At 43.5% G+C, this 21,827-nt stretch overlaps 1 protein-coding gene across 1 annotated transcript; it reads right to left on the bottom strand.

Annotated features, from left to right (window-relative positions):
• Positions 1 to 364: 364 nt before the first annotated feature.
• Positions 365 to 19,822, bottom strand: CARHSP1 (calcium regulated heat stable protein 1). The gene is made up of 3 exons (XM_032769085.2): positions 19,624 to 19,822; positions 15,902 to 16,024; positions 365 to 2,058 (listed from the first exon to the last, which is right to left on the bottom strand). Exons 1-3 carry the CDS (start codon positions 19,794 to 19,796, stop codon positions 1,896 to 1,898), a joined length of 459 nt encoding a protein of 152 aa, XP_032624976.1. The 5' UTR covers positions 19,797 to 19,822; the 3' UTR covers positions 365 to 1,895.
• Positions 19,823 to 21,827: the final 2,005 nt, after the last annotated feature.

Raw genomic sequence — 21,827 nt, 5'->3', positions numbered from 1 at the left:
CGTGTTTTGCCTGACCTAGATATAGGCTGCAGCCAGCAGAAGTCTCATTGGTCACAACTGCATTGCTCATAAATAAACAAAACAAGCTTTGCGATTATCAAGTAAACACCTGGGAAAAAATACAGATTTTACTTAAAACCTAAAGTCATTAATAAAATACACCAGAGGTGCTGAACAGCTAGGAAACTGTAAAGTTACTCATTTTCCAATACCCATAATTTGATATTGAATAGAAGTGATTATTGCAAACAACTTCACCACACCCTCTCTCTCTCTCACACACACACACACCCTCCTTTTAATTAGTACTTGTCTTAAATACAGAATAGGTCATGAGTGAGTAGGCTGAAGATAACTTATCAACCAGTTATGAAATAAACTTTTATTGTGAAGGAAGCAATGTATGCTAATCTACAGCATATTAAACCCACAACAAATACAGGTTTAAAACTCAAAATAGCTTACAAGCTATTTAGTACAATATAGATGAATTAAAAGTAAAACAAAACATCACAGTAATTATTAACCTTCACATTTCTTTTCTTTTAATCACTGTAGGTTGAAATGGCTTGAGACATTTCATCTTTCTCTGTAAAATAGCATCTTCATGAATTCCACAACAGCACAAGTACTGATTGTTACTATAGTGAACAGGCAAATTCCATGTAACTAAGAGAAGAGAGTTTCATTCCAACCATTTTAATTTCTGCTCACTCTGGGTGGGGGGGGGAGGAAGACAATGCTTCATTTGGAAAACTTATGGGGACAAGCAGTATCAGAGCTGGTGCAGAGATTAACAGTTACAATAGTTTGTCTGCATGAAAGCCTGCAGAAACAGAAGCAGAGAAGAGATTCTAGGTGGTGGTGGTAGCACTATATACCACTGAGCAAGCTTTGCAGGAAAAAATGACTGAAGAATCCACTACAAGGCTTTATAACTCAAGCTACTAAATAATTCACATAGCATTTTATATACAGTGCTCGGAACATGGCAGAGTTCGCTTTTTCATAAGTGACGTGAATGTGTAAATGCTAATGAACCATGGTAGACACTAACTAATCTATCAAACATGGATAGATATCAAGGCAGTTTAAAGATTTCATTAAATTCAGGCACCATCAGAGGCTGTGAACCACTCCCACCTCTTGCTTTTCTACTGTTTAGTGTGAAGCAACCTACTTTTGTAACTACTGGCCTGTAAATATGTTGCTAATCACCCATCAAGGCACACAAAGTAAATTCACAAACAACCCACATTTAATAAAGCTAACAATTCCACACTCCTGCAGCAAGCTAATTTGCAACTGTTCCACCTGACAGTTAACCAGAAGGTGCTGTCAAAACTGATAACTGTCAGATAAAGACTTTGTACAGCGTGCTTGTTATTTAGCTTATGAAGAAAAGAAATTGCAGCACTAAATGTCTCTTGCTCTCTGTCAAGTACATTTACGCAGAGACTTTTTAGCAGTATTCTGCTGACATTCTGCTGCCTGAGCATTCACCACATTTACAGAAATTTAGCCCAAGGGAACAATATGTTACAGGTAGATGTTGGGTCTCTAAGCTATGTCCCTCAGTGCTGCCATTTTGATAGCAAATCTATCACTCCGATCTGTTTTAGCTAGAGTTCCTAACACCTTTGGGCAGCCACTATCACTCAGGTCACAGATCACAAAAGCAGACAAGCCAGGCATGGAAATTTCCTTGAGCTATTTTTTTCCTTTAGAGTTTGTATGTTGTTTTTAAGTATTGTGCCTATCGTAAGAATGGTAATTTGGCCAACGCCTACCTTATTAACAATTTTCCCACTCAATATGCAAAATAGTCATTTGTCAGTCTCACGTGAAAGTCAGTTGTTGAGTGTCTTCAATGATACAGCTCCATGCAGGGTAATTTAGGAACTAATAACATGTCCTGACCAGGTCTCATGTTTTGTTCCAGGTGCTAGGTGAGTAATGACCACGTCTACAGCCTGCAGCTTCTCATTCTTAGGTGGAATAGAGCACATCTTGTAGGTGACTTCATCGCCAGCCACTAGAACATATTCTCCTTCAATACTGTTAAGGGAAAAACAAAAGGGGGTGGGGGGAACAGCTCCAGGTAAATGTATTCTGGCAATTGCAGAATAATTACTTGTACCACCTCTGCTATTGCTCTGTAACAGCTGCTTCAGCACCTCTATAACCTGCACTTTTTTTTCACATTAAATTCCTATCTGTAGATCCCCAGGGCCTACCAGGCCTCTGACCTTTATCCTCTCTTTCTGGGAGCATACCCCATTAGTGCTCTGCCCTAGGCCTCCACGTTTTACAAGGGAGAGTCCCATGGCTCTGCCCACGCCAAGACTGGGGCTCTGGCTGCATGACTCCATTTCTTGCTGTGGTTTCTCCAGTGGGTCCAAAGGACTTTATGCCCCTGTTAGAGACTTACCCCTTTTGGGAAACCATACAACCTGCAGAAGTTTTGCAGCAACATACGGTTGCCTTCTCAAAACAAGCCGGCATTTATTAGTCCACTGACCACAGTACGGGGAGCCCCTGCCTCTAGCCCAGAGCGTCCAGGACTCAATTTGCAGTACTGCACTGGGCAGCCAAGTTCTTATTACAGTGAGCTGACACCTCAGTGTCTTGGTTTCAAGTTGCAGTTATGCTGGTTCCACAGGTTCAGCTGCCTGTCATTAGAAGTTAATGACTGATCCCTGTCCTCCACAGTATCTCCAAGGGCCACTCCATTCAGATGCTGAGGGTTCTTGAGCATTGCTTCCCACCAAGCCAGAGATTCCTACAGTCCATGTGACTCCTTCCCCAGGACCCTGTCCCAGGAAAGAAATTAACCCCTCCACACCTAGTGAGGTGGGAAACTCTGTCACATCCAGAAATACAGGTATTTCCCAGCTTTTTGCAGAGGGGCCAGTCAGCATCATACCCAGAGGGGAAAAGTCTAATGCCGAACCAGCTGAATCAATGCCTCAAGTCAGAATTGTATGATTATTCCATGACATCACTGCAGGCTTCAGTTAAAGGTTGTCTAACCCTTAAATGTGCAGTTCTTACCTTAACTTGTTTGGATTTCTTTTAAGCATCATCTCCACTCCTAGATTTTGGGAGAATGACAACATCCCTGTGATTATGTTAACCCTTAAGTTACTGAGATGTATGCTCAACCTTAATTCTCTCTTAACATTTTTGGCAAGAGTACAGAATGGACATCGAAATTAATATACAAGGGAGTGTCAAATGTCTTAGAGTTCTTTCCTTAGAGTTCCCCTAACCCTAAAAATTCCAAACATGGGCCTCCTGGAACAGTCAAATGCTGAGCCACTTTCAACTTCCACTGACAATACTCACTCCCTTTATCTGTTATTCATCAGTAGAGTTAAGGTGGGTACAAAGGCCCTCAGAGCAAGTACACACAAGCTGCATAGTCAGCTCATTAACTGGTAGCTGTTTACTGTATGCAATCCAAGCAGAACTCAACTGAAAATAATGCATCTCATCCTCCTATATCCCAATAGCAGGGTCAGCCATACAGAACATTAAAGGTTACTAACTCTCCACGTTTTCACTGACTGCTACTAACTTTTGCAAGGACCCTCCTCTCTGCCCCCCAGCAGCCTGCCACTAACAGAGCAAACATAACAGGAAGCTGGGCTAAGAGCTCAGAACAAGCTTTTCGCCCTTGAAGGCTGTGAGAGCCCAAGTGATTAATAATACTTGTGTAGCCAACTCTCAGCCACACATTCTCCTATCACATAGGTTTAAAAAAACTAGCTGCAGAAAAGCTCCTCTTTCCCACGGGAATAAACTCCAGACAGAGCAGCATGGAGCAAAAGAGTCAACACAGGGCCTCTGCAGAAGCAATCCCTGCGTAAAATCAGCCTATGAGAATGAGCAATGAGAAATGGCAACATAAGGCAGAAAAAGCTTTCCCAGGGGAAAGCTAAGTACAGTCTTCCATTATGATTTAATACCAGCTCCACCAAATTCAATGCACCTTCCCCACACAGCCTGATCCAACTGATCTTTACCTTCCCTGGCTCCCGGCTGCCCTCCCAACCCAAGCTGCATCCAACTCAGTGGTGGATTAATGCATGAGCCTATGCCCAGGGGCTCTGGCCAATTTGGGGGCCCCTGCAGGAGCACCGGAACCTTGGTAGAGGTGGGGGGGGGGGCACCAGTTCCAGCATGGCCCCGCCCCTGCTCCTCTTCCCCCAGCCCCACCCCCCTGCCCAGGACAGAAGCCGGATCTGAGCCATGGTAAGAGCTGCCCAGGGAGTCCGGTTCACTGTGGGGAGCCCTGGACCTTCCACCTGCCCTGGGCAGGGGGCCCAAGAGCAGCCCCCTGGCCCATGTCTCTGCCCTCCCTGCAACATGCCTCCCAGGGCCCCACAGGCGGGCAGGGAGGCCAGAAGGGGAGAGAGTTCTTTGTGTTCAGGGCCCCAGTAAATCTTAATCCACTTCTGATCACACTAACCATATGATTATTTGAGACTTGACTGTACCCATCTCCTGACTCCAGGAGCTTGCTGTAGAGAGTGGGTACAAGCAGCTTCTGGAAAGCAGAAACTACTGAGACTACCCTCAGCGGAACCACTGGAAGTGCTCAAAAGAAAAGGCTACCACCCCTCCAGCATCCAGTCTGCCTTGTAGCCTTTAGATCCCAAACAGTTCCACTGTGACCCAACAAAATACTCTTGCTATGCACCTGGCAGTACAAGCCGCTCCCAGGGGCTTAGATACAAATGTGAGAGGTCCTGACTATCAATGCAGCATCACAGCACTACCACAGTGCTACCAGGCACCAGAAAGCCAAAATCCCAGTGTCAAAGGGTTAATCTGGACATCACTGAAGAACAATAGGTGCTGTGGGAAATGCAGAGAATGAGCTAATGAGCGCTGACAGACCAGCTGATGCAGCTTTTGTGACTGCTCTTCAGCTAGGGGTATTATCTACATTGTAATTTAACTCCTGCAGCTGGCCTGTGTGGGGCTTGGGCTGTGGGGCTATAAAACTACAGTGTAAACGTTCAGCCTCGGCTGGCGCCCAGGCTCTAGGACCTGCCCCACTTGCGGGTCCCAGAACTAGCCCAAGCTTGAACATCTACACTGAAATTTTATAGCCCTACAGCCCATATCAGCTGACACAGGCCAGCCATAGAGGTTTTACTGCAGTGTAGCCATACCCTTGGAGGTGGTAAGCCTGACATGAATTAGCTTGAGTCATTCAGACAGAAGACTCATGTTCCACTCATCACTACCCGTCTGGGGATGGCATGTTTACAATAAATACCTGAGATGAACATAACTTACGTGAGTACCTAAAGGACTCAGCACTGGGCCAGGCTATCCCAGAAGTAGTTTGGGCACAATGGCGAATGCCAGTTGCCCATAAGATGTAACAAATCAATAGCTATGCTATAACTCCACTGTCACACCATATCATGCATGTGCATGAGGAACAAACCTGAGGACCATCAGCTCCCAACAGCCCACAGGCTTCTACTATTTGGGCTAATGGAGAATCCCCGTTAGCTATTACTGGCAACAAAGCTCACACTCTCTTTTGTCCTCCAGTGTCCCTGGGGCCTAGAGATGCACCTGAACAGACCAAATGCCGCTCAATGAAGGGTACTGGTGCCAGGGGTGGCTCTATGTATTTTGCCACACGGCAGCCAGGCGGCTTTCAGCAGCGTCCCTGCGGGAGGTGCTGGTAAGGCGGATTCAGTGGCGTGCCTGCGGGAGGTCCGCCAGCCACGCGCCTTTGGCATACCCGCCACCGAAACTGCAGGACCAGCAGACTTCCCGCAGGCATGCCGCCAAAGGCAGCCTGACTGCCACCCTCATGGCGACCCCCAAGGCTAGCAGCCCCAGGCATGTGCTTGGAGCGCTGGTGCCTGGAGCCGCCTCTGAGTGGTGCACAGCCACTAAACACACACAGCCCCCTGTTGAGGGACTCCAGGCAACAATAAAATACTTAAAACAGTGACCATAAACATAAGAAAAGATATGGCCAACCTGTGCCAGTGGAAGCAGTGGAGCAAAGAGCAGTGAGGCATTCTTTTCCATGGGGCTTCACACACAATTGCAGACAACGTTTTATAAAGCAACAGCTGCAGAGTTAGAAAGGTTTGGAAACAAAGCAGCATCTATTCCTCGTCCCTACAGCCAAATGCACCGCCGTCTCACTGACACACGCATGCTAGGTGTTGAGAGCGTACAGTCAGATCACTGTTTTGTACACTTCAACCCAAACTGGTGCCATTCCCAAGCACTGTCGTCGGTTTGGCTGAAGGAGCTGCTACACGAATAGGTGTTAGCTTTGGCTTTAAAAACTTTTCTGAACACAGGTGACATCGATCTAAAAACTGCACGTTGAGGCATTGAAAAGGGACACTGACAACTAGCCTTAGCCTGAAAAGATTTGAACTGTCTCCTGCAGCGCTGTGAACCCTGAACACAGCGCAACGTGCTAAGTACATGAGTAATGGAGCAAGCATTCCAGTCTCTTGTGTTCTTGTCCAAGCAGTTAAAAAAAAAAAAAAAAAAAAGACAGACTGGCCTCAGTGGTAACAATTATTGGTTTACTGTTTTGTATTGATGTTTGACTAGCGAGAAAATCTGAATGATACATATAGTTATATGTATGTGGCTAGCTCTCGAAATGAAAGGGAAACAGGTGCACTTTAACAGAAAGCTCTTCCTAATAATCCAGAGCATGTGCACCGACATGCACATGACATGAGAGCTGCACCTGCCTGCAGTGCAGACTATGTCTTAGGGAGAAAAGCGAATGGAATGGGTACAGAGGTTGACGGTTATGCTCTCCATCAGGGATTTGGAGCGGAGTCGGAGCTGGAGCAGCTCAGGAGCAGTGGAGCTGCAGGTTTTTGCCTGGAGCTGGAACGGAGCCAGAACACAGCTCCAAAGCCCTGCTCTCCATTACCATGTTATCTTTTCTATCCACACAGCTATTTGCCCACTGGGTGCCCACACAGAAAACAAGAAGCTGGCATCATTGTAATCCATAAATTGTGAGTTTAATAAAGCTGGACTTAAAAGAGCTTGGGTCAGAGTAATTAACCCAATGGGCAAGGCTAGCTGCCTTGGCATGCTGGTGATCGTGCTCCAAAATCAGGGTGCCTGTGAGCACGCCCAGCCAGTAAGAACAGCAAGTGCCCAGCCTGCGTGCTGAGAGTTTTACAGTGGGTTGTCCTTAGAGCCCTGGCACCATTGTCCAGTTTCAGTTTGTTCTACACTACTGTTAGTAAGAGAGGCAGGAAGTGTTTGAGCATTATGTTGACTGCATCAATTTTGTGTTTTTCTAACCTTATACAAACCGACATGCCAGGAGACTGAAGTTTATGAGAAAAATCTCACTCCACCCTAGAAAGGCTCTAAGTGCTTCCTCCCTCTAATGCTTCTCTGCCTCACATCTTCCCCTTCCTGTTGACGTAAAGTTACTTGATCAAAAACAGGACAGTCCTTTTGAACCAGCAAGAATGGCCCAGGGCTGCAGACAGACTTCATTTCTCACACACTGATGCACTTGGCTTCCTACTGAATGGAGATTCTTTCCCCTGCATCTTCTCTCTGCGTGTCTCGCTGGATACAGCAATCTTAACTCTGTATCCACAGTACACAAACAGGCTGCAAAACACTGGACAGAGAATTGCTCCTGCCTTGTAATATGGTTAAATGATGTTTTGATGTTAAAGAGCAAGCAACATTCGAGCTGGAGTAGTCTCTCCATTGGTGACAAAAAGAAAACTATATAGCTATGGGAAAGATGACAAATCAGCAATAGAGAGGGAGTGAAAAACGCATTGAGTGATGGAGTCTAAGATGAAGGGATAATTCAGAGGTTGTTTTGAAACTCTTCTTTGAGTTACAGGAGGGGGTAATAAACTTAGTTTTGCAAATCAAGTGAACTTGAAGAGATCAGATAAACCAAGCAAGAAGAATTAAAGTGTTTCAGTGTATGATAGCTATTTTCTTTTTGACTACATTATAGATGTAATCTAGCAGAGGATCTGCTAGGAGGATAAAACAAAGATGTCTTGTTCTTATGGACTGATGAATATTTGAAAATAAGGCTGAGTTTGTCCAAAGCCACTTAAGGGATTTGGACACCAATTGCCTTTAATTTTAAATGTAAATTGAATTCTGTATCTAAATCCCTTAGGGTACTTTGAAAATCTCATCCAAAAATATTAAAATAGAAAATGTAGTCCCTGACTCAGCGTAGAACCGAGAGAATGTATATTAAGTTTTATGCTATCCAGCAACTCTCATTTCCCATCACAACACCAATGTGATGATTGTGAGAATCTTATACTGCACTATTTTTAGGGAAGCCTGCACGTGAATCAAAGGAGGGGCTCTTATTAAGAAATTGTCTAAATATGGAATGTTACAGGCTCACAGTCGCTATTCGTATCAGTAAGGCTCTAGTTGGCTCTCCAGGGACAAAGACAAGGTCAAAGGGAAATCTTTTACTGTAAGTGCTTTCAGTGTGGTCAAAATATGTCAGAAGGAACAATCCTGCATGGCAGAGAGCTGCCCTAGATAGCTAGTTTCCATGCTGCTAAGTTCTATGTATCTTGCACACTTTGTTACACTCATTTAATACCCCTACAACACTAATATTTTTATTGAGTAGCAAGACATGAAAGACCAGTAGAGCTACCCTGGGTTATCAAACCTGAATGCCTTCGGACAACTTCAGTCCCAGGCAAACAGCTCCAGTCTTGCAATCAACAAAAGAAGGGATGACCAAACAAGGGACCATGGAAGCCATGGAAGAGAAAAAGAGAGTTGCCCAATTGAACCAACCACACAAACAGAAATCTTGGAATTTTTGAGGGATTTCTGCCCTATCACATGTGAAGCAGACCCTGCTCCTGGGGAAGGTTAGATAAGAACGACTGAGTCCCCTGCTAAATAATCAGTGATTCATTCTAAGAGCCACAATTCCAAAGAAACCTATGTTTGATGCCACTGAATAAAGCCACAAACCCTGGAAAGCTCCAAATGGTACCAAACGACACAGTCTCCATAGACATATCTCACCCTGATTCCCAGCTCTTGGTGTCAGCTCTCTAGTGAACAGATTGTCCATGTCCTGATATTCAGAGCCATCTGTGAGACTGACCCTAGCTACCAAAAAGAAGACTTGTTCCATGCCAGTTCCATCCCACCTTTGTAACAGCGACATTGAACTAGAGGCAGGATGTTGATGACCGAGAGCAGAAAACTCATGAGCACGAAAGACAGAACTTTCATGGGATGAGTGCCTAGATTTTAGAACAAGCTCTGCATGTACACGTCCGAGGTGGGGCTGCATCATGAGGCCACCTGCAAGATGAAGTCCAGGCAGCCACATTCTTAAGCAGCGCACCATACAGAGAACACAACACCAGTGCTCAACCATGGTTTTGGCTTATGGCTACCTGAGTCGCTGCCTGTTTGCTATCCTGTCTTTGGACCAAGCCACAGAATTGTCAGCCCCCAGGACATGCCACAAAACTCATCTTTTCTCTTGGCTACTTGGGGTGCATCAGACAAGAGGTCCAGGGTTCGGCTATTATGAACATCACTATGGGCACATACTGTTGAAGTTTTCAATGGGAAGCCCACTTGGCATTAGTATTATGTGAATTTCCTGACCAAACTGGGAGGAGGGAAAATATAAGAATGGCAAAAAAACCTACAGAGAATCCTGCTCACTAATTTGCTCATTTCCATACCCCTCCAAATAACATTGAATGATTTGTACCCTCTCTTCCCATAGGAGCTGGTTCTACCTGCCGTAACAGCTCCTGCTTTGGATATATTTCAGTATACCAATGGAAGTAAATCATCAGACTGGCAGGGTGGGAAGAAGAGACACTGCAGACCCGGGCTAGGCAAAGCCACAGCCTGGCTTCAGAACTAGCAATGGACTCAAGTCAGAACAACCACATCTGGATTTTCAACAACCCCAAGATTCAGGTGGGCAGAGGGATAAGACGACAGGAGGTCTGACTGGGGAATATTGTTCAGGACCATCTCCTTTTAAAGTGTAACACGGGCAGGGCTGTGCAGAGCAGCTCCCTGCTTCCTTTTTCCACTCAAAAAGTCACTTGGGCTATTCAAATTATAAAATCCAACCTATGACTCAGCTCATGTGTTTCACAGAGCAAAGAAATGGGAGCGAGAGGGGTCTAAAACAAGCTATAAAAATCCAAAGGTGAACATGGTCCACCTTTGGGCACGTTCATACGGCATGGCAATGGGATGGCAACTCCATGGAATCATAGTTTAACATGAACAGATTTCATTACTGTACACAGCAACAGGTAGTATGTAGCCATTTATAACACTTGTGTTGTACAATGCATCACTTCAGCTCACTGCTGAGTCCTCATTTTTTGCTTCCATAGCAGTTTTGAGTGCTCAATCAAACATTATGAACTGTGCACTTGCCGAAACCCCTGCTAATACAAATACTTCAAACTTGAAAAGCAGCGAGAAAGACCAAGGCCAGGTTCGGTGCTTTAAGTGGAATCACACCACAGCATAAGTCTGGTAGCTCTTAGTTGTTTAAGAGATATGGTCACATTTACCTGGCTTACTTCAATGAAGTTCTAAACCGGCAGATTCCAATAAGCAAAGAAACTTTCTCCACTCCAAGGCAATTTCAGAGCTATTGCACTGCGAGTTTTCCTGGGGGCTGAAGCTTCAATTTTTTTGCTGGAATATTCACTTTCAATTCTGTCCCTCAGCTCAGAACTAAACTCACCTTTTGGAGAAAAATTACTACTTCTCATGTCTCCAATACATGATTTTATACCCAACTCCACAGGTACAAGAACAACCAAGGAGTGTTGAGGTAAGATGCTGGCCTTGCAACTCAACTGACAGCAAGTCAAAGAGGAATTTGAAAAAGACAATCCCTATATTCCTGCCAAAGAACCTGGAAGGGTAACAGAGGCAATGTCTGATTTCTTTCATGCAACACAAATGTGACATGGACATATCTGGGTGCAAAAGCAGGATGTCATGGCCCAAAGTAAAACTCTTGCTTTTCAGTAATCTCTTCTGATCGCATATGTATGAACGCGTGGCCTGAGATGGAAATGCATCCCTATTTACAAACTGTTTCCGACTAACATAGCATCCTCAGTTATGGACGTAATGAACCTAGTTCTTCCAGAACGCATGCCCCAGTACGTTAGGAAACTACAGCAAGCCGGGGATCTCTGCAAGGCCTGTGTATGATGCAGAGGGGCGGAGGGAGAGGTACAGTAGGGAGGGCAAACAGAGCACAGTTCTGAGAACTGGTTCACTAATACTGGGATCGGTACATTCCAGCCCGAAGGACAATGTGAAGTCTCTGCAATGCAGCCGCTCCTCATTGCAGCCAAGTTCTAACAAACTGCAGAAAGCCACAGAAGCAAGGCACATCACTTTCCCATTCCATGAAATCAGCTGCTCCTACAATGGTGTTTTCTGAAGCAGATGTTGGTTCATTCACTTGTGACGCCCTCTGCTGAGCTAGCTTCCAGTCTCACCTCTATAATCAGGCCATTCTAGGCACAAATCCTGGTTTGCACTGTACACAGTTGGGGGATAAACAAGCCTTCATTGCGTGCCCCCTAGTGCTCACTAGAACACTAGCAACCATCACCATGCACACTCCACAGCCCCAAGGGACCCACAGCACCCATGCTGCAGTGTCTAGCTCATACTATGCAGCAGCTTGTCTTGTACTCTTCCACACGCTTCCCTGGCTATTCGGTTCCGCACCAGCAGGATGGTTTGGGAAACTGCTGACCAGCAAACTCTGCAGGGATCTCCTCTACTACTGACTACCACACAAAAGCTTCAAAGCCCTCAGATTGTCATCCATTAGGAACTGCGCCCAGTCTTTTTGGGAAAGAGAGATGGAAAACGAAGAATAAATTACAGTCATATGAGTTGTTATGCTTCAATGACAGTCAAGAAGCCAGCATCTGTGTGAGTGACCATTAGCCGCCATTAAATTGGTGGCTATGAAACCAGAACAATGGAGATAGGATATTCAGAAGGACAGAAAATTTGCTATAATCATTGCTGCTACAATAAGACCGTTACCTTGGAGACAGTGGCTCCTTTTAAAGCACTGCCTTGTGGTTAGAGAAGAGAAGGGATTAGAAGACCCTGCCAGGGAGAGATTCATACCCTCATTGGGAAGTGGATTTTTCAGTTCTAAACAAAGACAAAGTGCATGAAAACCTTACAGCACTCGGTGGGCTATAACGTCTTTCTAGTTTACTTCTAGTCTACTTTTTCCTGTAATAATATAAAGCATTTCCAATGATCTCCAGGAAGCTTTTCAATAAAGGTACTTGGTTTTCTGGAATCAATACTTAATGCAGAAGGCCAGAAAAATAGAAACCACCAGTTTTGTGGATCAGCCTTTGGTCTGATTACATATCAGGCAATACTGAGTTTCCATATCAGACACTATGGAGAGATATAATTTGAGAAATGCTTCCAAATGGAAATTGCACCACACACCTGCTGTGTGCTCCAATATTACAGGGTTTCACAAAAAGTTCTGCCCAAGCTGAACAGTTTGCAGGATCAGGGCCTGACTGCCCACACCAGGAGAAAGAGTGAAACCGAATATACACAAGTGCTATCTAAGTAAAAACAAACTGAACCAGAGAACTTTTCTCCTCTGATCTCTTTCAACTCTAGTAAACTTAGGAGTTACTTGTTACAATGGTAGGTAAAACAGATAGAAGAATGGTTTAATTTGATGAGATCCTTTTAGTTTGATTGGCTTATGAGACACATTTAAATTGAAACGTAACCTTGCTATTCCTCACAGCTGTGGGAGCAAACAAAAGAGGATCAGACAATCTTACCAAAGTTGCTTGGGACAAACAAAACAAAATCCCAACCATTACAGTGCATTTCTTGACATTAAAATCAGGGCTTCCGGTTTTAAGTTGAAGTAATGTTCATCTGTGGTGGGAAGCAGCCAGATTAACACTCACTGTTCAAAATATCCACTGACCTTCCCCATTGTAGAGATAAGCAAACTTAAATGGGGTCCCTTTTTAGCTAACCCCTAAAGTTGGTGACTGCAGATAAAGCATTCAGGTTTTGTTCCAAACTGTTTGTGCTGCAAACCTGGTCAACCAGTTTCATGCCACTCCTAGTCAAATCACACTTGAGAGTGCCCGGAGGCTGAAAAGAACACAGAGAAGAAATGAACCCATATAAACACAGATAGTATGTTGAAAGTGACACTATATAATGATAACTGAGTCACTAGAATCTACTGAGTCTTTATGGGTTATGCAACGCTCCTGAAATGAGCAATTCCCATTAATGAAGAACAGTGTTTCGAATTCCCAATGCAAAATGCTGAAAAGCAAAGAGTTATTAAATCATCGTTTCTGCACTGCCTGGTGTCAGAAGTAAGAAACGGTGATACTTCCATTCACTTTCAACCACAAAAGCTATTTCCACCTACCTGAACTGTACTTTAGAATAATTAAAGAATACAGAATCTTCAGCACTTTGGTAATTGCACATATTAATAAGAGAGAGGGAAATGTCAACTATTTTAAAACTGTAGATCTGAAACTGAACATTTAAACTAACGGCCCAGTCTTATTAATCTCAGTGGAAAAACTCCCACTGACTTCAATGAGAGAAGAGTTAGGCCCTAGACGTATACAGCCTTCCAGTCCCACAAAACTTGGAAGTGTTACACTTGCTAACCTACTTATAAAATATAAAGGAAGGAAAACAAAAGCAATTCAGAAAAACTGGACACTAGTAACAGTGGGATCATCAGGCAAAAAAAGCTAATCCTGGAATTACTCGGTAAAGCACAAACAAGAGGCAGTGTGAGTCAGTAGAAAAAGCACTAGACTGGGATTCAGGAGACCTATGTTCAACACCCAACTTTGCCAATGGCCTGCCCGTTTCCCTCCCACTCTGTCTGCCCTCTCTATTTCAACGGTAAGCTTTTCAAGGCAGGGGTCATCTTTTCCAATGTGTTTGTGCAGAGCCAAACTGAGCCTAGCACGAGGCCCTGATCTCAGCTGAGACCTCTAGGCAATCCTGTAATACAAATAAATCATCACTACCACCATTAGTGGGGCGTGAACCTGCAGACAGTCACTACTGGGGACCGTGCAGTGAATAGCTCCAGCAGTAAAGCACTTCATCCAGAGATACGTTTTGAAGAGCACATGCATTGTTTGCATGTCTGGCAGGAGTAAGGGAGGTTGATAATGCACATAGACATGCATTATCGAAGTGGCATTTGCTCCAACTTCTACAGCACCAGTACCAGGTGGAGCCAGAGTACATAAGTGCCCATATTTAAACAAAGAATTACTGAAACATCAACACAAGGGGAGTTGCTGAGGAGGCAAACATGGTACAGTCTCAAATTCCATGTGTTTGAACAAATTGAACCAATATGGAAAGGATACGAACAGAAGACAATTTTCAGTTGCTTATATACCAATGCTAGTGTGTGGGATACAAGTGAGAGGAACAGGTTTCAGAGTAGCAGCCGTGTTAGGTAAATTCTCATTTGCTGAGATTTGCTGTAACTGGTATTACTGAAACCTGGTGGGATGATTCACACAATTGCAAGGTTAAAATCGTCAGTTATAACCTGCTCAGGAAGGACAGAGTGGGTTAAAGAGATGTGGAGGAGAGGGTCACTCTACGTAAAGACGCCATTACCTGTCTTAGGACTACTGATAACTAAGAACTACAGGACCTTGAATGCTTATGGATCAATTGCTAACTAACAAAACCCAGGGAGGGATACCGGTGGAGGCATGTTACAGGCCACCAAATCAATCCACAGAGCAGTTACCAATCCATGAGAGGATCTTCCCTCTTATCCCATGACAGCTTACTTTGCTTAAGAGTCTTTGGTGTGGGACCTTCTCAAAGGCTTTCTGAAAATCTAAGTACATTATATCCACTGGATCCCCCTTGTCCACATGCTTGTCCACCCCCTCAAAGAATTTTAGTAGATTGGTGTGGCATGATTTCCATTTACAAAAACCATGTTGACTCTTCCCCAACAAACTATGTTCATCTATGTATCTGACAATTCTGTTGTTTACATAGTTTCAACCAGTTTGCCCGGTACTGAAATCAGGCTTATTGGCCTGTAATTGCTGGGATCATCTCTGGATCCCTTTTTAAAAATTGGAGGTCTCATGACCTCCATGCTGAAGGTCTCATGAAGCCAGTAGGAAACATCAGTTGGAGTTTCTAAACATTATAGATGATAATTTTTTAACAAAAAAGGTATTGCACTCAACACGAGTTAACTTGATTTTGAAGTTTATTATGACAAATGACAATGAACTAACTACTGGCCTGGAAATTACCTAGGGACCAGTGATCATGATCTGATTACATTTATTGTGGGCAAAGAGAGGACTGTCCCAATCAGTAATACAGATACTTTACGCTTCAAAAGGGCTAATTTCCCAAAGGTGAGGAAAGTATGAGAGAAATTGATTGGGAAGAAAACTTAGAGGGAAAAAAGTGAATGAAAATTGGGAGTTCTTGGTCTTTCTGGAAGATATGTTTTTAATCAAACAAGTAATTGGACTCAACGCACAACACACTGGGTGAAACGTAAAGGCCTGTGAAATACAGAAGGTCAGGCTAGATGATCTCACAGTCTCTTCTGACCTAAAAATCTACGACTTTATAGTATTGCTCAATAACCAGCTTAGCCTACTACTTTCCATAATATTTGCACATTTTTCTGCACTGAGGTTAAAGTTGTACTACACAGATCCCTTTATAACCTGAGTAATGGGAGGGAAGAGACAGGGAAAGGACATTGCCAACAACCAGCTCTTCAACTTGAAAGACTTACTCAGAAATGTGTACAAAGATGTCTGGTCCTCCATCCGCAGGAGTAATGAAGCCGTGGCCTTTGGAGCGACAGAAGCATTTACAGACTCCTTTATAGACGGGGCCTTCAGAGGCCCGCACGGTCCTGCACAGGGAGAGGGACACAAATAAGCAGTCCATGTTCAGTTATAGGTGTGCTTCCACCAACACCAGAGCTAGAGAATACCATCTACACTGAACACAACAGTCCAAATGTTCAGTTACATGCCACTAACATGTCTCTCTGTGCAAACTATTTTAACATACAGTATCGTATGCTACACACATCTTATCTAGCACCCCAATGGCCTTTGAAAACAGGTCAAAAATCAATACAGATCTATGCTGGTGCTGTAGTCCAACACCTGACACCTTTAAACACATGTGCTGGGATTGCTTTAGAGTACAGATTTTCTGGAAGTGGTTATTCACACAGAGCAGCAGTCTTGTCCCAGGCTCCCATGTAGATATTTGTATAACTGTTGCTACAGGGCCTGAGCCAACGAAGTCAATTTAAGGACTACCAGCGACTTCAATGGCCTTTGGATGAGGCCCTTAACTGGTGCGGATGACATCCACCCAACAAAAAAAGCTGATCTGCCACTTCCCAGACCTGCAATAGCTGTAGCTGAATAGGCAGTTGGTATGATAAAGTATGGGATGTACTGATCATGAAAAAATTTACTTCAGCGAATAGGGATAAATATGCTCATGAAATTTTGTGATTTAGCCATTTTGTCCTCTCAGCTATGCTTATCTGGACACCAGGCAGCCAAACTACCTGTCTAAAGACCTTACAGATCCACAAAGTTGTAATGAAGTTCACTCCATTTTCACTGACTGTGCTCTCCACTTGTAATATTTGTTCCTTTGTTGTGATTGTTACGCTTGCCTGGCTAATATTTGGTTTTATCTTTATATCGACACATTCTCTTTCTTTTTCTTCTCCACCTGTGACTCTCTAGAATGGTTATTTTAAAAAAACAGAATAAAAAAGACTGTGCAAGATATTTGCATCCCAGCCATCACTTCTCAGTTACCTTTCACAGGCAAATGTTATACCTACATTACAGATAACCTCTCTGTGCCTTGTTGGGGAATAAGTGATGCACCCAATGTCCTGCATTCAGCTACGTAAAGGACTGAGAGAGAGAGTGTGGAGATAAATAAATAATGTGGTACCAGACAATGGTGCGCATTGTGCAAAAAGTAGTGGAAACGCCAGGTAATAGCCAAGAATGAGAAACATGGATTCTGGGGGCCCTGAGGAAGCTGGGGCATACTGATGTGGCTGAATAGATAGAGTTACAGTTACATAGCAGCAGGACATGAAACATGGTCAACTCATGGCTGCATTCGCTTCTTCATCCCACCTTTCACTTTGTCCCTGATTTTGGAGTATTGTTTGTCTGTTTGTTGAGCTGCTGCTACCATGTGGAATCCAATCTAAAGCTGGTGGGAGGTGGGAATGTAGCCTTTCAGTTTGTCAATAGCCCTCCTGACCCCTCCCTTGCTCACACTGTAGCCCAGAGGTTGGCAACCTTTCAGAAGTGGGGTGCCGAGTCTTCATTCATTCACTCTAACTTAAGGTTTCGCATGCCAGTAATACATTTTAACATTCTCAGAAGGTCTCTAAGTCTATAACATATAACTAAACTATTGTTGTATGTAAAGTAAATAAGGTTTTTAAAATGCTTAAGAAGCTTCATTTAAAATTAGATAAAATGCAGAGCCCCCCGGACTGGTGGCCAGGATCCAGGCAGTGTGAGTGCCACTGAAAATCAGCTCACGTGCCAACTTCGGCACCTGTGCCATAGGTTGCCTACCCCTGCTGTAGCCGATTCTCTCTCACTTCTGAGCTGCTGGCAGGATTCCATTATGGCCAATCCCCAGTAAGTCATTTGTATTGCCACTTAGGCATGTCATAATTTTCACAATGTACATCACCTTCAGAGGGTTTATTTAGATCTGAGTGAACTGAAAAATCTCAAATGATCTGCTCTGTTCCTGAATCACTCATTTAAAGCCACAAGCCCCAGCAGTGGGAAAATGGGACAGAAAAACTTAAATATGAAGTATTGAAAAAAGCGTCCATGAATAAACTTCATTTCTACCTCCAAACGCGAACTAAGAGCTTGATCCTGCAAGTATTTATTACTGGGAATAACACTAACTGCCCTGAGTAATCCATTGACTTCAAATCAGCCTATTCAGGGAAATAAAGCACTCCTCCCAGCAATGTTTATAGAAGACCTCAAATCTGTAATGAACCAACTAAAGTGTAGAATTTCAGATCACAAGCATCAGAAACTAATTTTAAAAATCTACCTGGTGCGACAAAATGTTTGCCACCACAGTCTCTCTTTCCATACAGCTTAGGACTTTGAACTGGCTTAGAGCTCCTTTTGTTTAAAAAGGGCAATCAAAATTAACAGCTGTTTTAATTTTCAGGGTTACCAAATTCAGCAAGATTCTGACAATTAACAGTGATTAGAGAATTACAGGAGCCCCCCCCCCCCCCCCAAAAAAAACAAAAGAAAACAAAACCCGAACACCATAAAGTCTTTAAGAGCTGGAGTGGAGATTAATGACTGATAGTTAAAACTTATAATTTAGACATAGGAAAAGTCTAACCCTGAGTTGGTTTTTATGGTCACATCAAGCCCAGACATGAAACTGGGCAAGCACCTCAGGAGGTTTTTTTAAACCATAAAATGGTCCATTATAAAAGTTCAGAGCAACAGAAGTATTTTGTAATTAACATCATGTTAAGTTCACTTCTTCTAGTGTGGGTTGTTTTTTTTAAAACTCACTGAACACAACTGCTAATATAAATAACCTCAATCTTAATTCTGCAATGAATCAGTAACGTTGATTTCTGACAAGAGAAGGTGGATTACACAGCAGCAAAACACAGCTGACAAACATACCAAGCCAACTAGCTACAGAAGCACTCAAAATATAGACAAACTGAAAGACTGAGGTCTTAGTGATGTAGCATTTTACTGGGAGGTCCGCTTGTACAGACCCCTGCTCCCATACCTCATTCCAGGATTGGGGACCAATGGCTGAACACAGCTTCATACTATATATATGCAGCGTAGTTGTACCCACGTTGGTCCCAGAATATTAGAGACAAGGTTCGTGAGGTAATATTCTTTATTGGACCAGTCAGAGCCTGATCCAAAGTTAATTGAAATCAAGGGAAAGAGTCCCATGGTCTTCAATGGGCTTTGAAGTGCAGCCTTATTGTGCAGGTTCTTTATCACAGGCCCATGTCATACGTTCAGTCAACAGTGACCAGACTGTGACTTCTTTGGGGAAGACACTCCTGCAATATTTATTTCACTCAGCCACTCTGGATCCACCTTGTCTTGGTAGAATCCTCAGGGGCCTGTACCGGATGGGTGGGTGATGGAGGGTGAAGGATCTGGACAAGGCAGACTGCAATGGAGGATCAGGGTCTTAACTAATTAAAAACAACCATAACCACACACACAGACACACACACACACTTTGTAAGGCAGCTTCAAGCAACCCACAAAACACAGCGTCCAGCTGAACCCAACAAGGGCAGAGTTATACCAGGAAAGCTATTAAACTTGGGTTTTGTGCAAATTCATAGAACACTATTAAAAGAGGTCACATTAAATGTCAATAGGTGTCCTTCCTTCCTTCCTCCCCCGTTGCTCCCCCAATACTCACGCTGAAAACGTCCTAGTCCGTCGAGTTGGAAGGGGACTGGGGATAAGGTAACCTCGCATGGGAGATGGAGAGCGATCTCTTGTTCTGCGGTTTTCGGGCAGGTGGAGAGAACGTGGAGACACTGGAGAAGTGGGGGACTGCTCAGAAGCTGAAGATGTGGGCTCAGAAGACATTCCTGATCCCTGAGGAATATCTACCGGGGGAAGGAAATTCTGATTTAGTACAAGACTTTAACCTTTTCAGTAAAGATCATAGTTTTCCAGCTTCTATGAAGTCATCAAAGCAAGCTCACTTCCCTGCACCCATAGGCCCAGATATTAATGCTCTGAGGCATACTGCTATGTGCAGGATCATATAACATACATTTTCAATCAGCTAGTTCTCATGAACTGCATCGGGAAATTCCAACAGAAAATATCCAAAGGTAAGCTGTTGCCTCACAGATTCACTGCCTTATTTCCAACGTGGCTAGTCTCATTTGATGTGTATTGACAATATACCTATATACAAACCCCACGAAATTAAAAAGCATTCCTAAGTTCCTTCCTAAGACATTTTTTATTTGATAAAACAGATTAAAAACTGCATTCTCTACAAGCTTGGAGACAGAGAATCTGGGATTGGTCCTAAACACTGATCCAGAATCAAAGACCTGGCCTGCCTCCATTCATATGAGAAGTGGAATTTCTATTGGAAACAGAGGGTCTGGAGAACGATAAAACACACAGCTCTTTCTTCTTTCCTTTTACTTTGTAACGTAAAGTGAATTTTTTCAGGTATATGAAAAGTCCTGGATTCGAAACCTAGGAGACTGAAATCTGTTTACACCACAGAACAGGTACTGCAGAGGCAGTGGCAGTGCAAGACTTATTCAGCAGAACTCAGCTCAGACCAGGAGGAACCATCACAAGGGAAAAGATAAGAGAAGCCAGGTCTACGCTAGGAGCGCCTTGCTGGTAGAACTATGCCAGTATATTATACCTGCAAAGCGCTCCTCGAATAGACAAAGATTACACCAGCAAAAACCTTTGTCAATATAGCTTATTCCATACACCCCCAATCCCAGTGAAATTAGCTATTCCAACAAAAGTGCAGTTTTTTTGGTACAACTGCACCACACTACAAAGCTGTGTTGGTCAGAGGTCACAAACTAATCACACTCATGAGTGACGAGCTATGCTGGTAAACATCTGTAGTGCAGAACCGACCTGATTCTCCCAATCAGTCAAGTTCTTGGTCTTCTTGCCAAAACTCCACAAAAGGGTGTCAAATTGATAAGAACATATCTACCCACTATGACTAGACTGAGACCACACAGCAGTTCAATGGTAACTGTCTGTCCCTACCACCTGGGTTGATTCAGACTAATGACCGAGGGGCAAATACTCCATATTTAAATTAAGAATCTCAATCCCATGAACACCAGTCGGTCTTTCCCTTGCCCACTTTGAACAATCTCAAGTTCTGTGTTTCTAATTATACAAACAATTCAAAACTTTCAGGAGTTTATTTTCCCAGCATCACAGGATTGAGACCACGTTGCATACACGAAAAGCCTCATTTAAAGGCGTGAGAATGGTGATGAAGAATACAAACACCAGAAAAAATAAAAACCTCTTACTGAAAGGACTAGTCAGGGAAAGAAGAGCTTCCCAAAATGGTTTTGGCCACTTACAATCAGACACCTTCTTGTTGGGGCTACAGTATATGCTTATACTCTGCGTATTTCTCCTGAGTGAGGCAGCTCTTGAATTGGTTTCAAATGGCAGCGCAAAAGGATCCTGGTTTAATTATTTTTAAATGTAATAGCATTTTTTTTTAATTGAATACATAAAAAACTGCTACAGCTGCTGGTACATGGAGTAGAAACCCACTGACATCATCATCTAAGATTTAAGCTTCTCTTTTCTATTACTTTCATGTATATTTCAGTGAATAATAGAAGAGTAAACAGCAGCACTTCGAAGCACTGAGGCCAGGTCTACACTGCGACTTTAAATCGGTTTAATGGCCGATATACCGATTTAACGCTGTATCCGTTCACACGACGTCGTCATTAATATCGAGTTAAACGGCTCCTTAAATCGATTTCGGAACTCCTCCCAAACGAGAGGAGTAGCGCTAAATTCGATAGTGATAACTCGGATTAGGGTTCATGTGGACGGAAATCGACGTTATTGGCCTCCGGGCGGCATCCCAGAGTG

The sequence above is a fragment of the Chelonoidis abingdonii genome, chromosome 9 (genome assembly GCF_003597395.2).
Source record: "Chelonoidis abingdonii isolate Lonesome George chromosome 9, CheloAbing_2.0, whole genome shotgun sequence".
In the NCBI taxonomy this organism is placed as follows: domain Eukaryota; kingdom Metazoa; phylum Chordata; order Testudines; family Testudinidae; genus Chelonoidis; species Chelonoidis abingdonii.
Note: the sequence above shows the minus strand (reverse complement) of the source record. Positions and strands in the feature narration are given on the sequence as shown.

Excerpts from the sequence above, each read along its gene's own strand:
- CARHSP1 (XM_032769085.2), bottom strand. The coding sequence starts at position 19,796 with ATGTCTTCTGAGCCCACATCTTCAGCTTCTGAGCAGTCCCCCACTTCT. Across the intron at positions 16,025-19,623 it reads CGGACTAGGACGTTTTCAGC|GACCGTGCGGGCCTCTGAAG; the intron begins GTGAGTATTGGG and ends CTCCCTGTGCAG. Across the intron at positions 2,059-15,901 it reads ATCTTTGTACACATTTCTGA|TATTGAAGGAGAATATGTTC; the intron begins GTAAGTCTTTCA and ends TTCCCTTAACAG.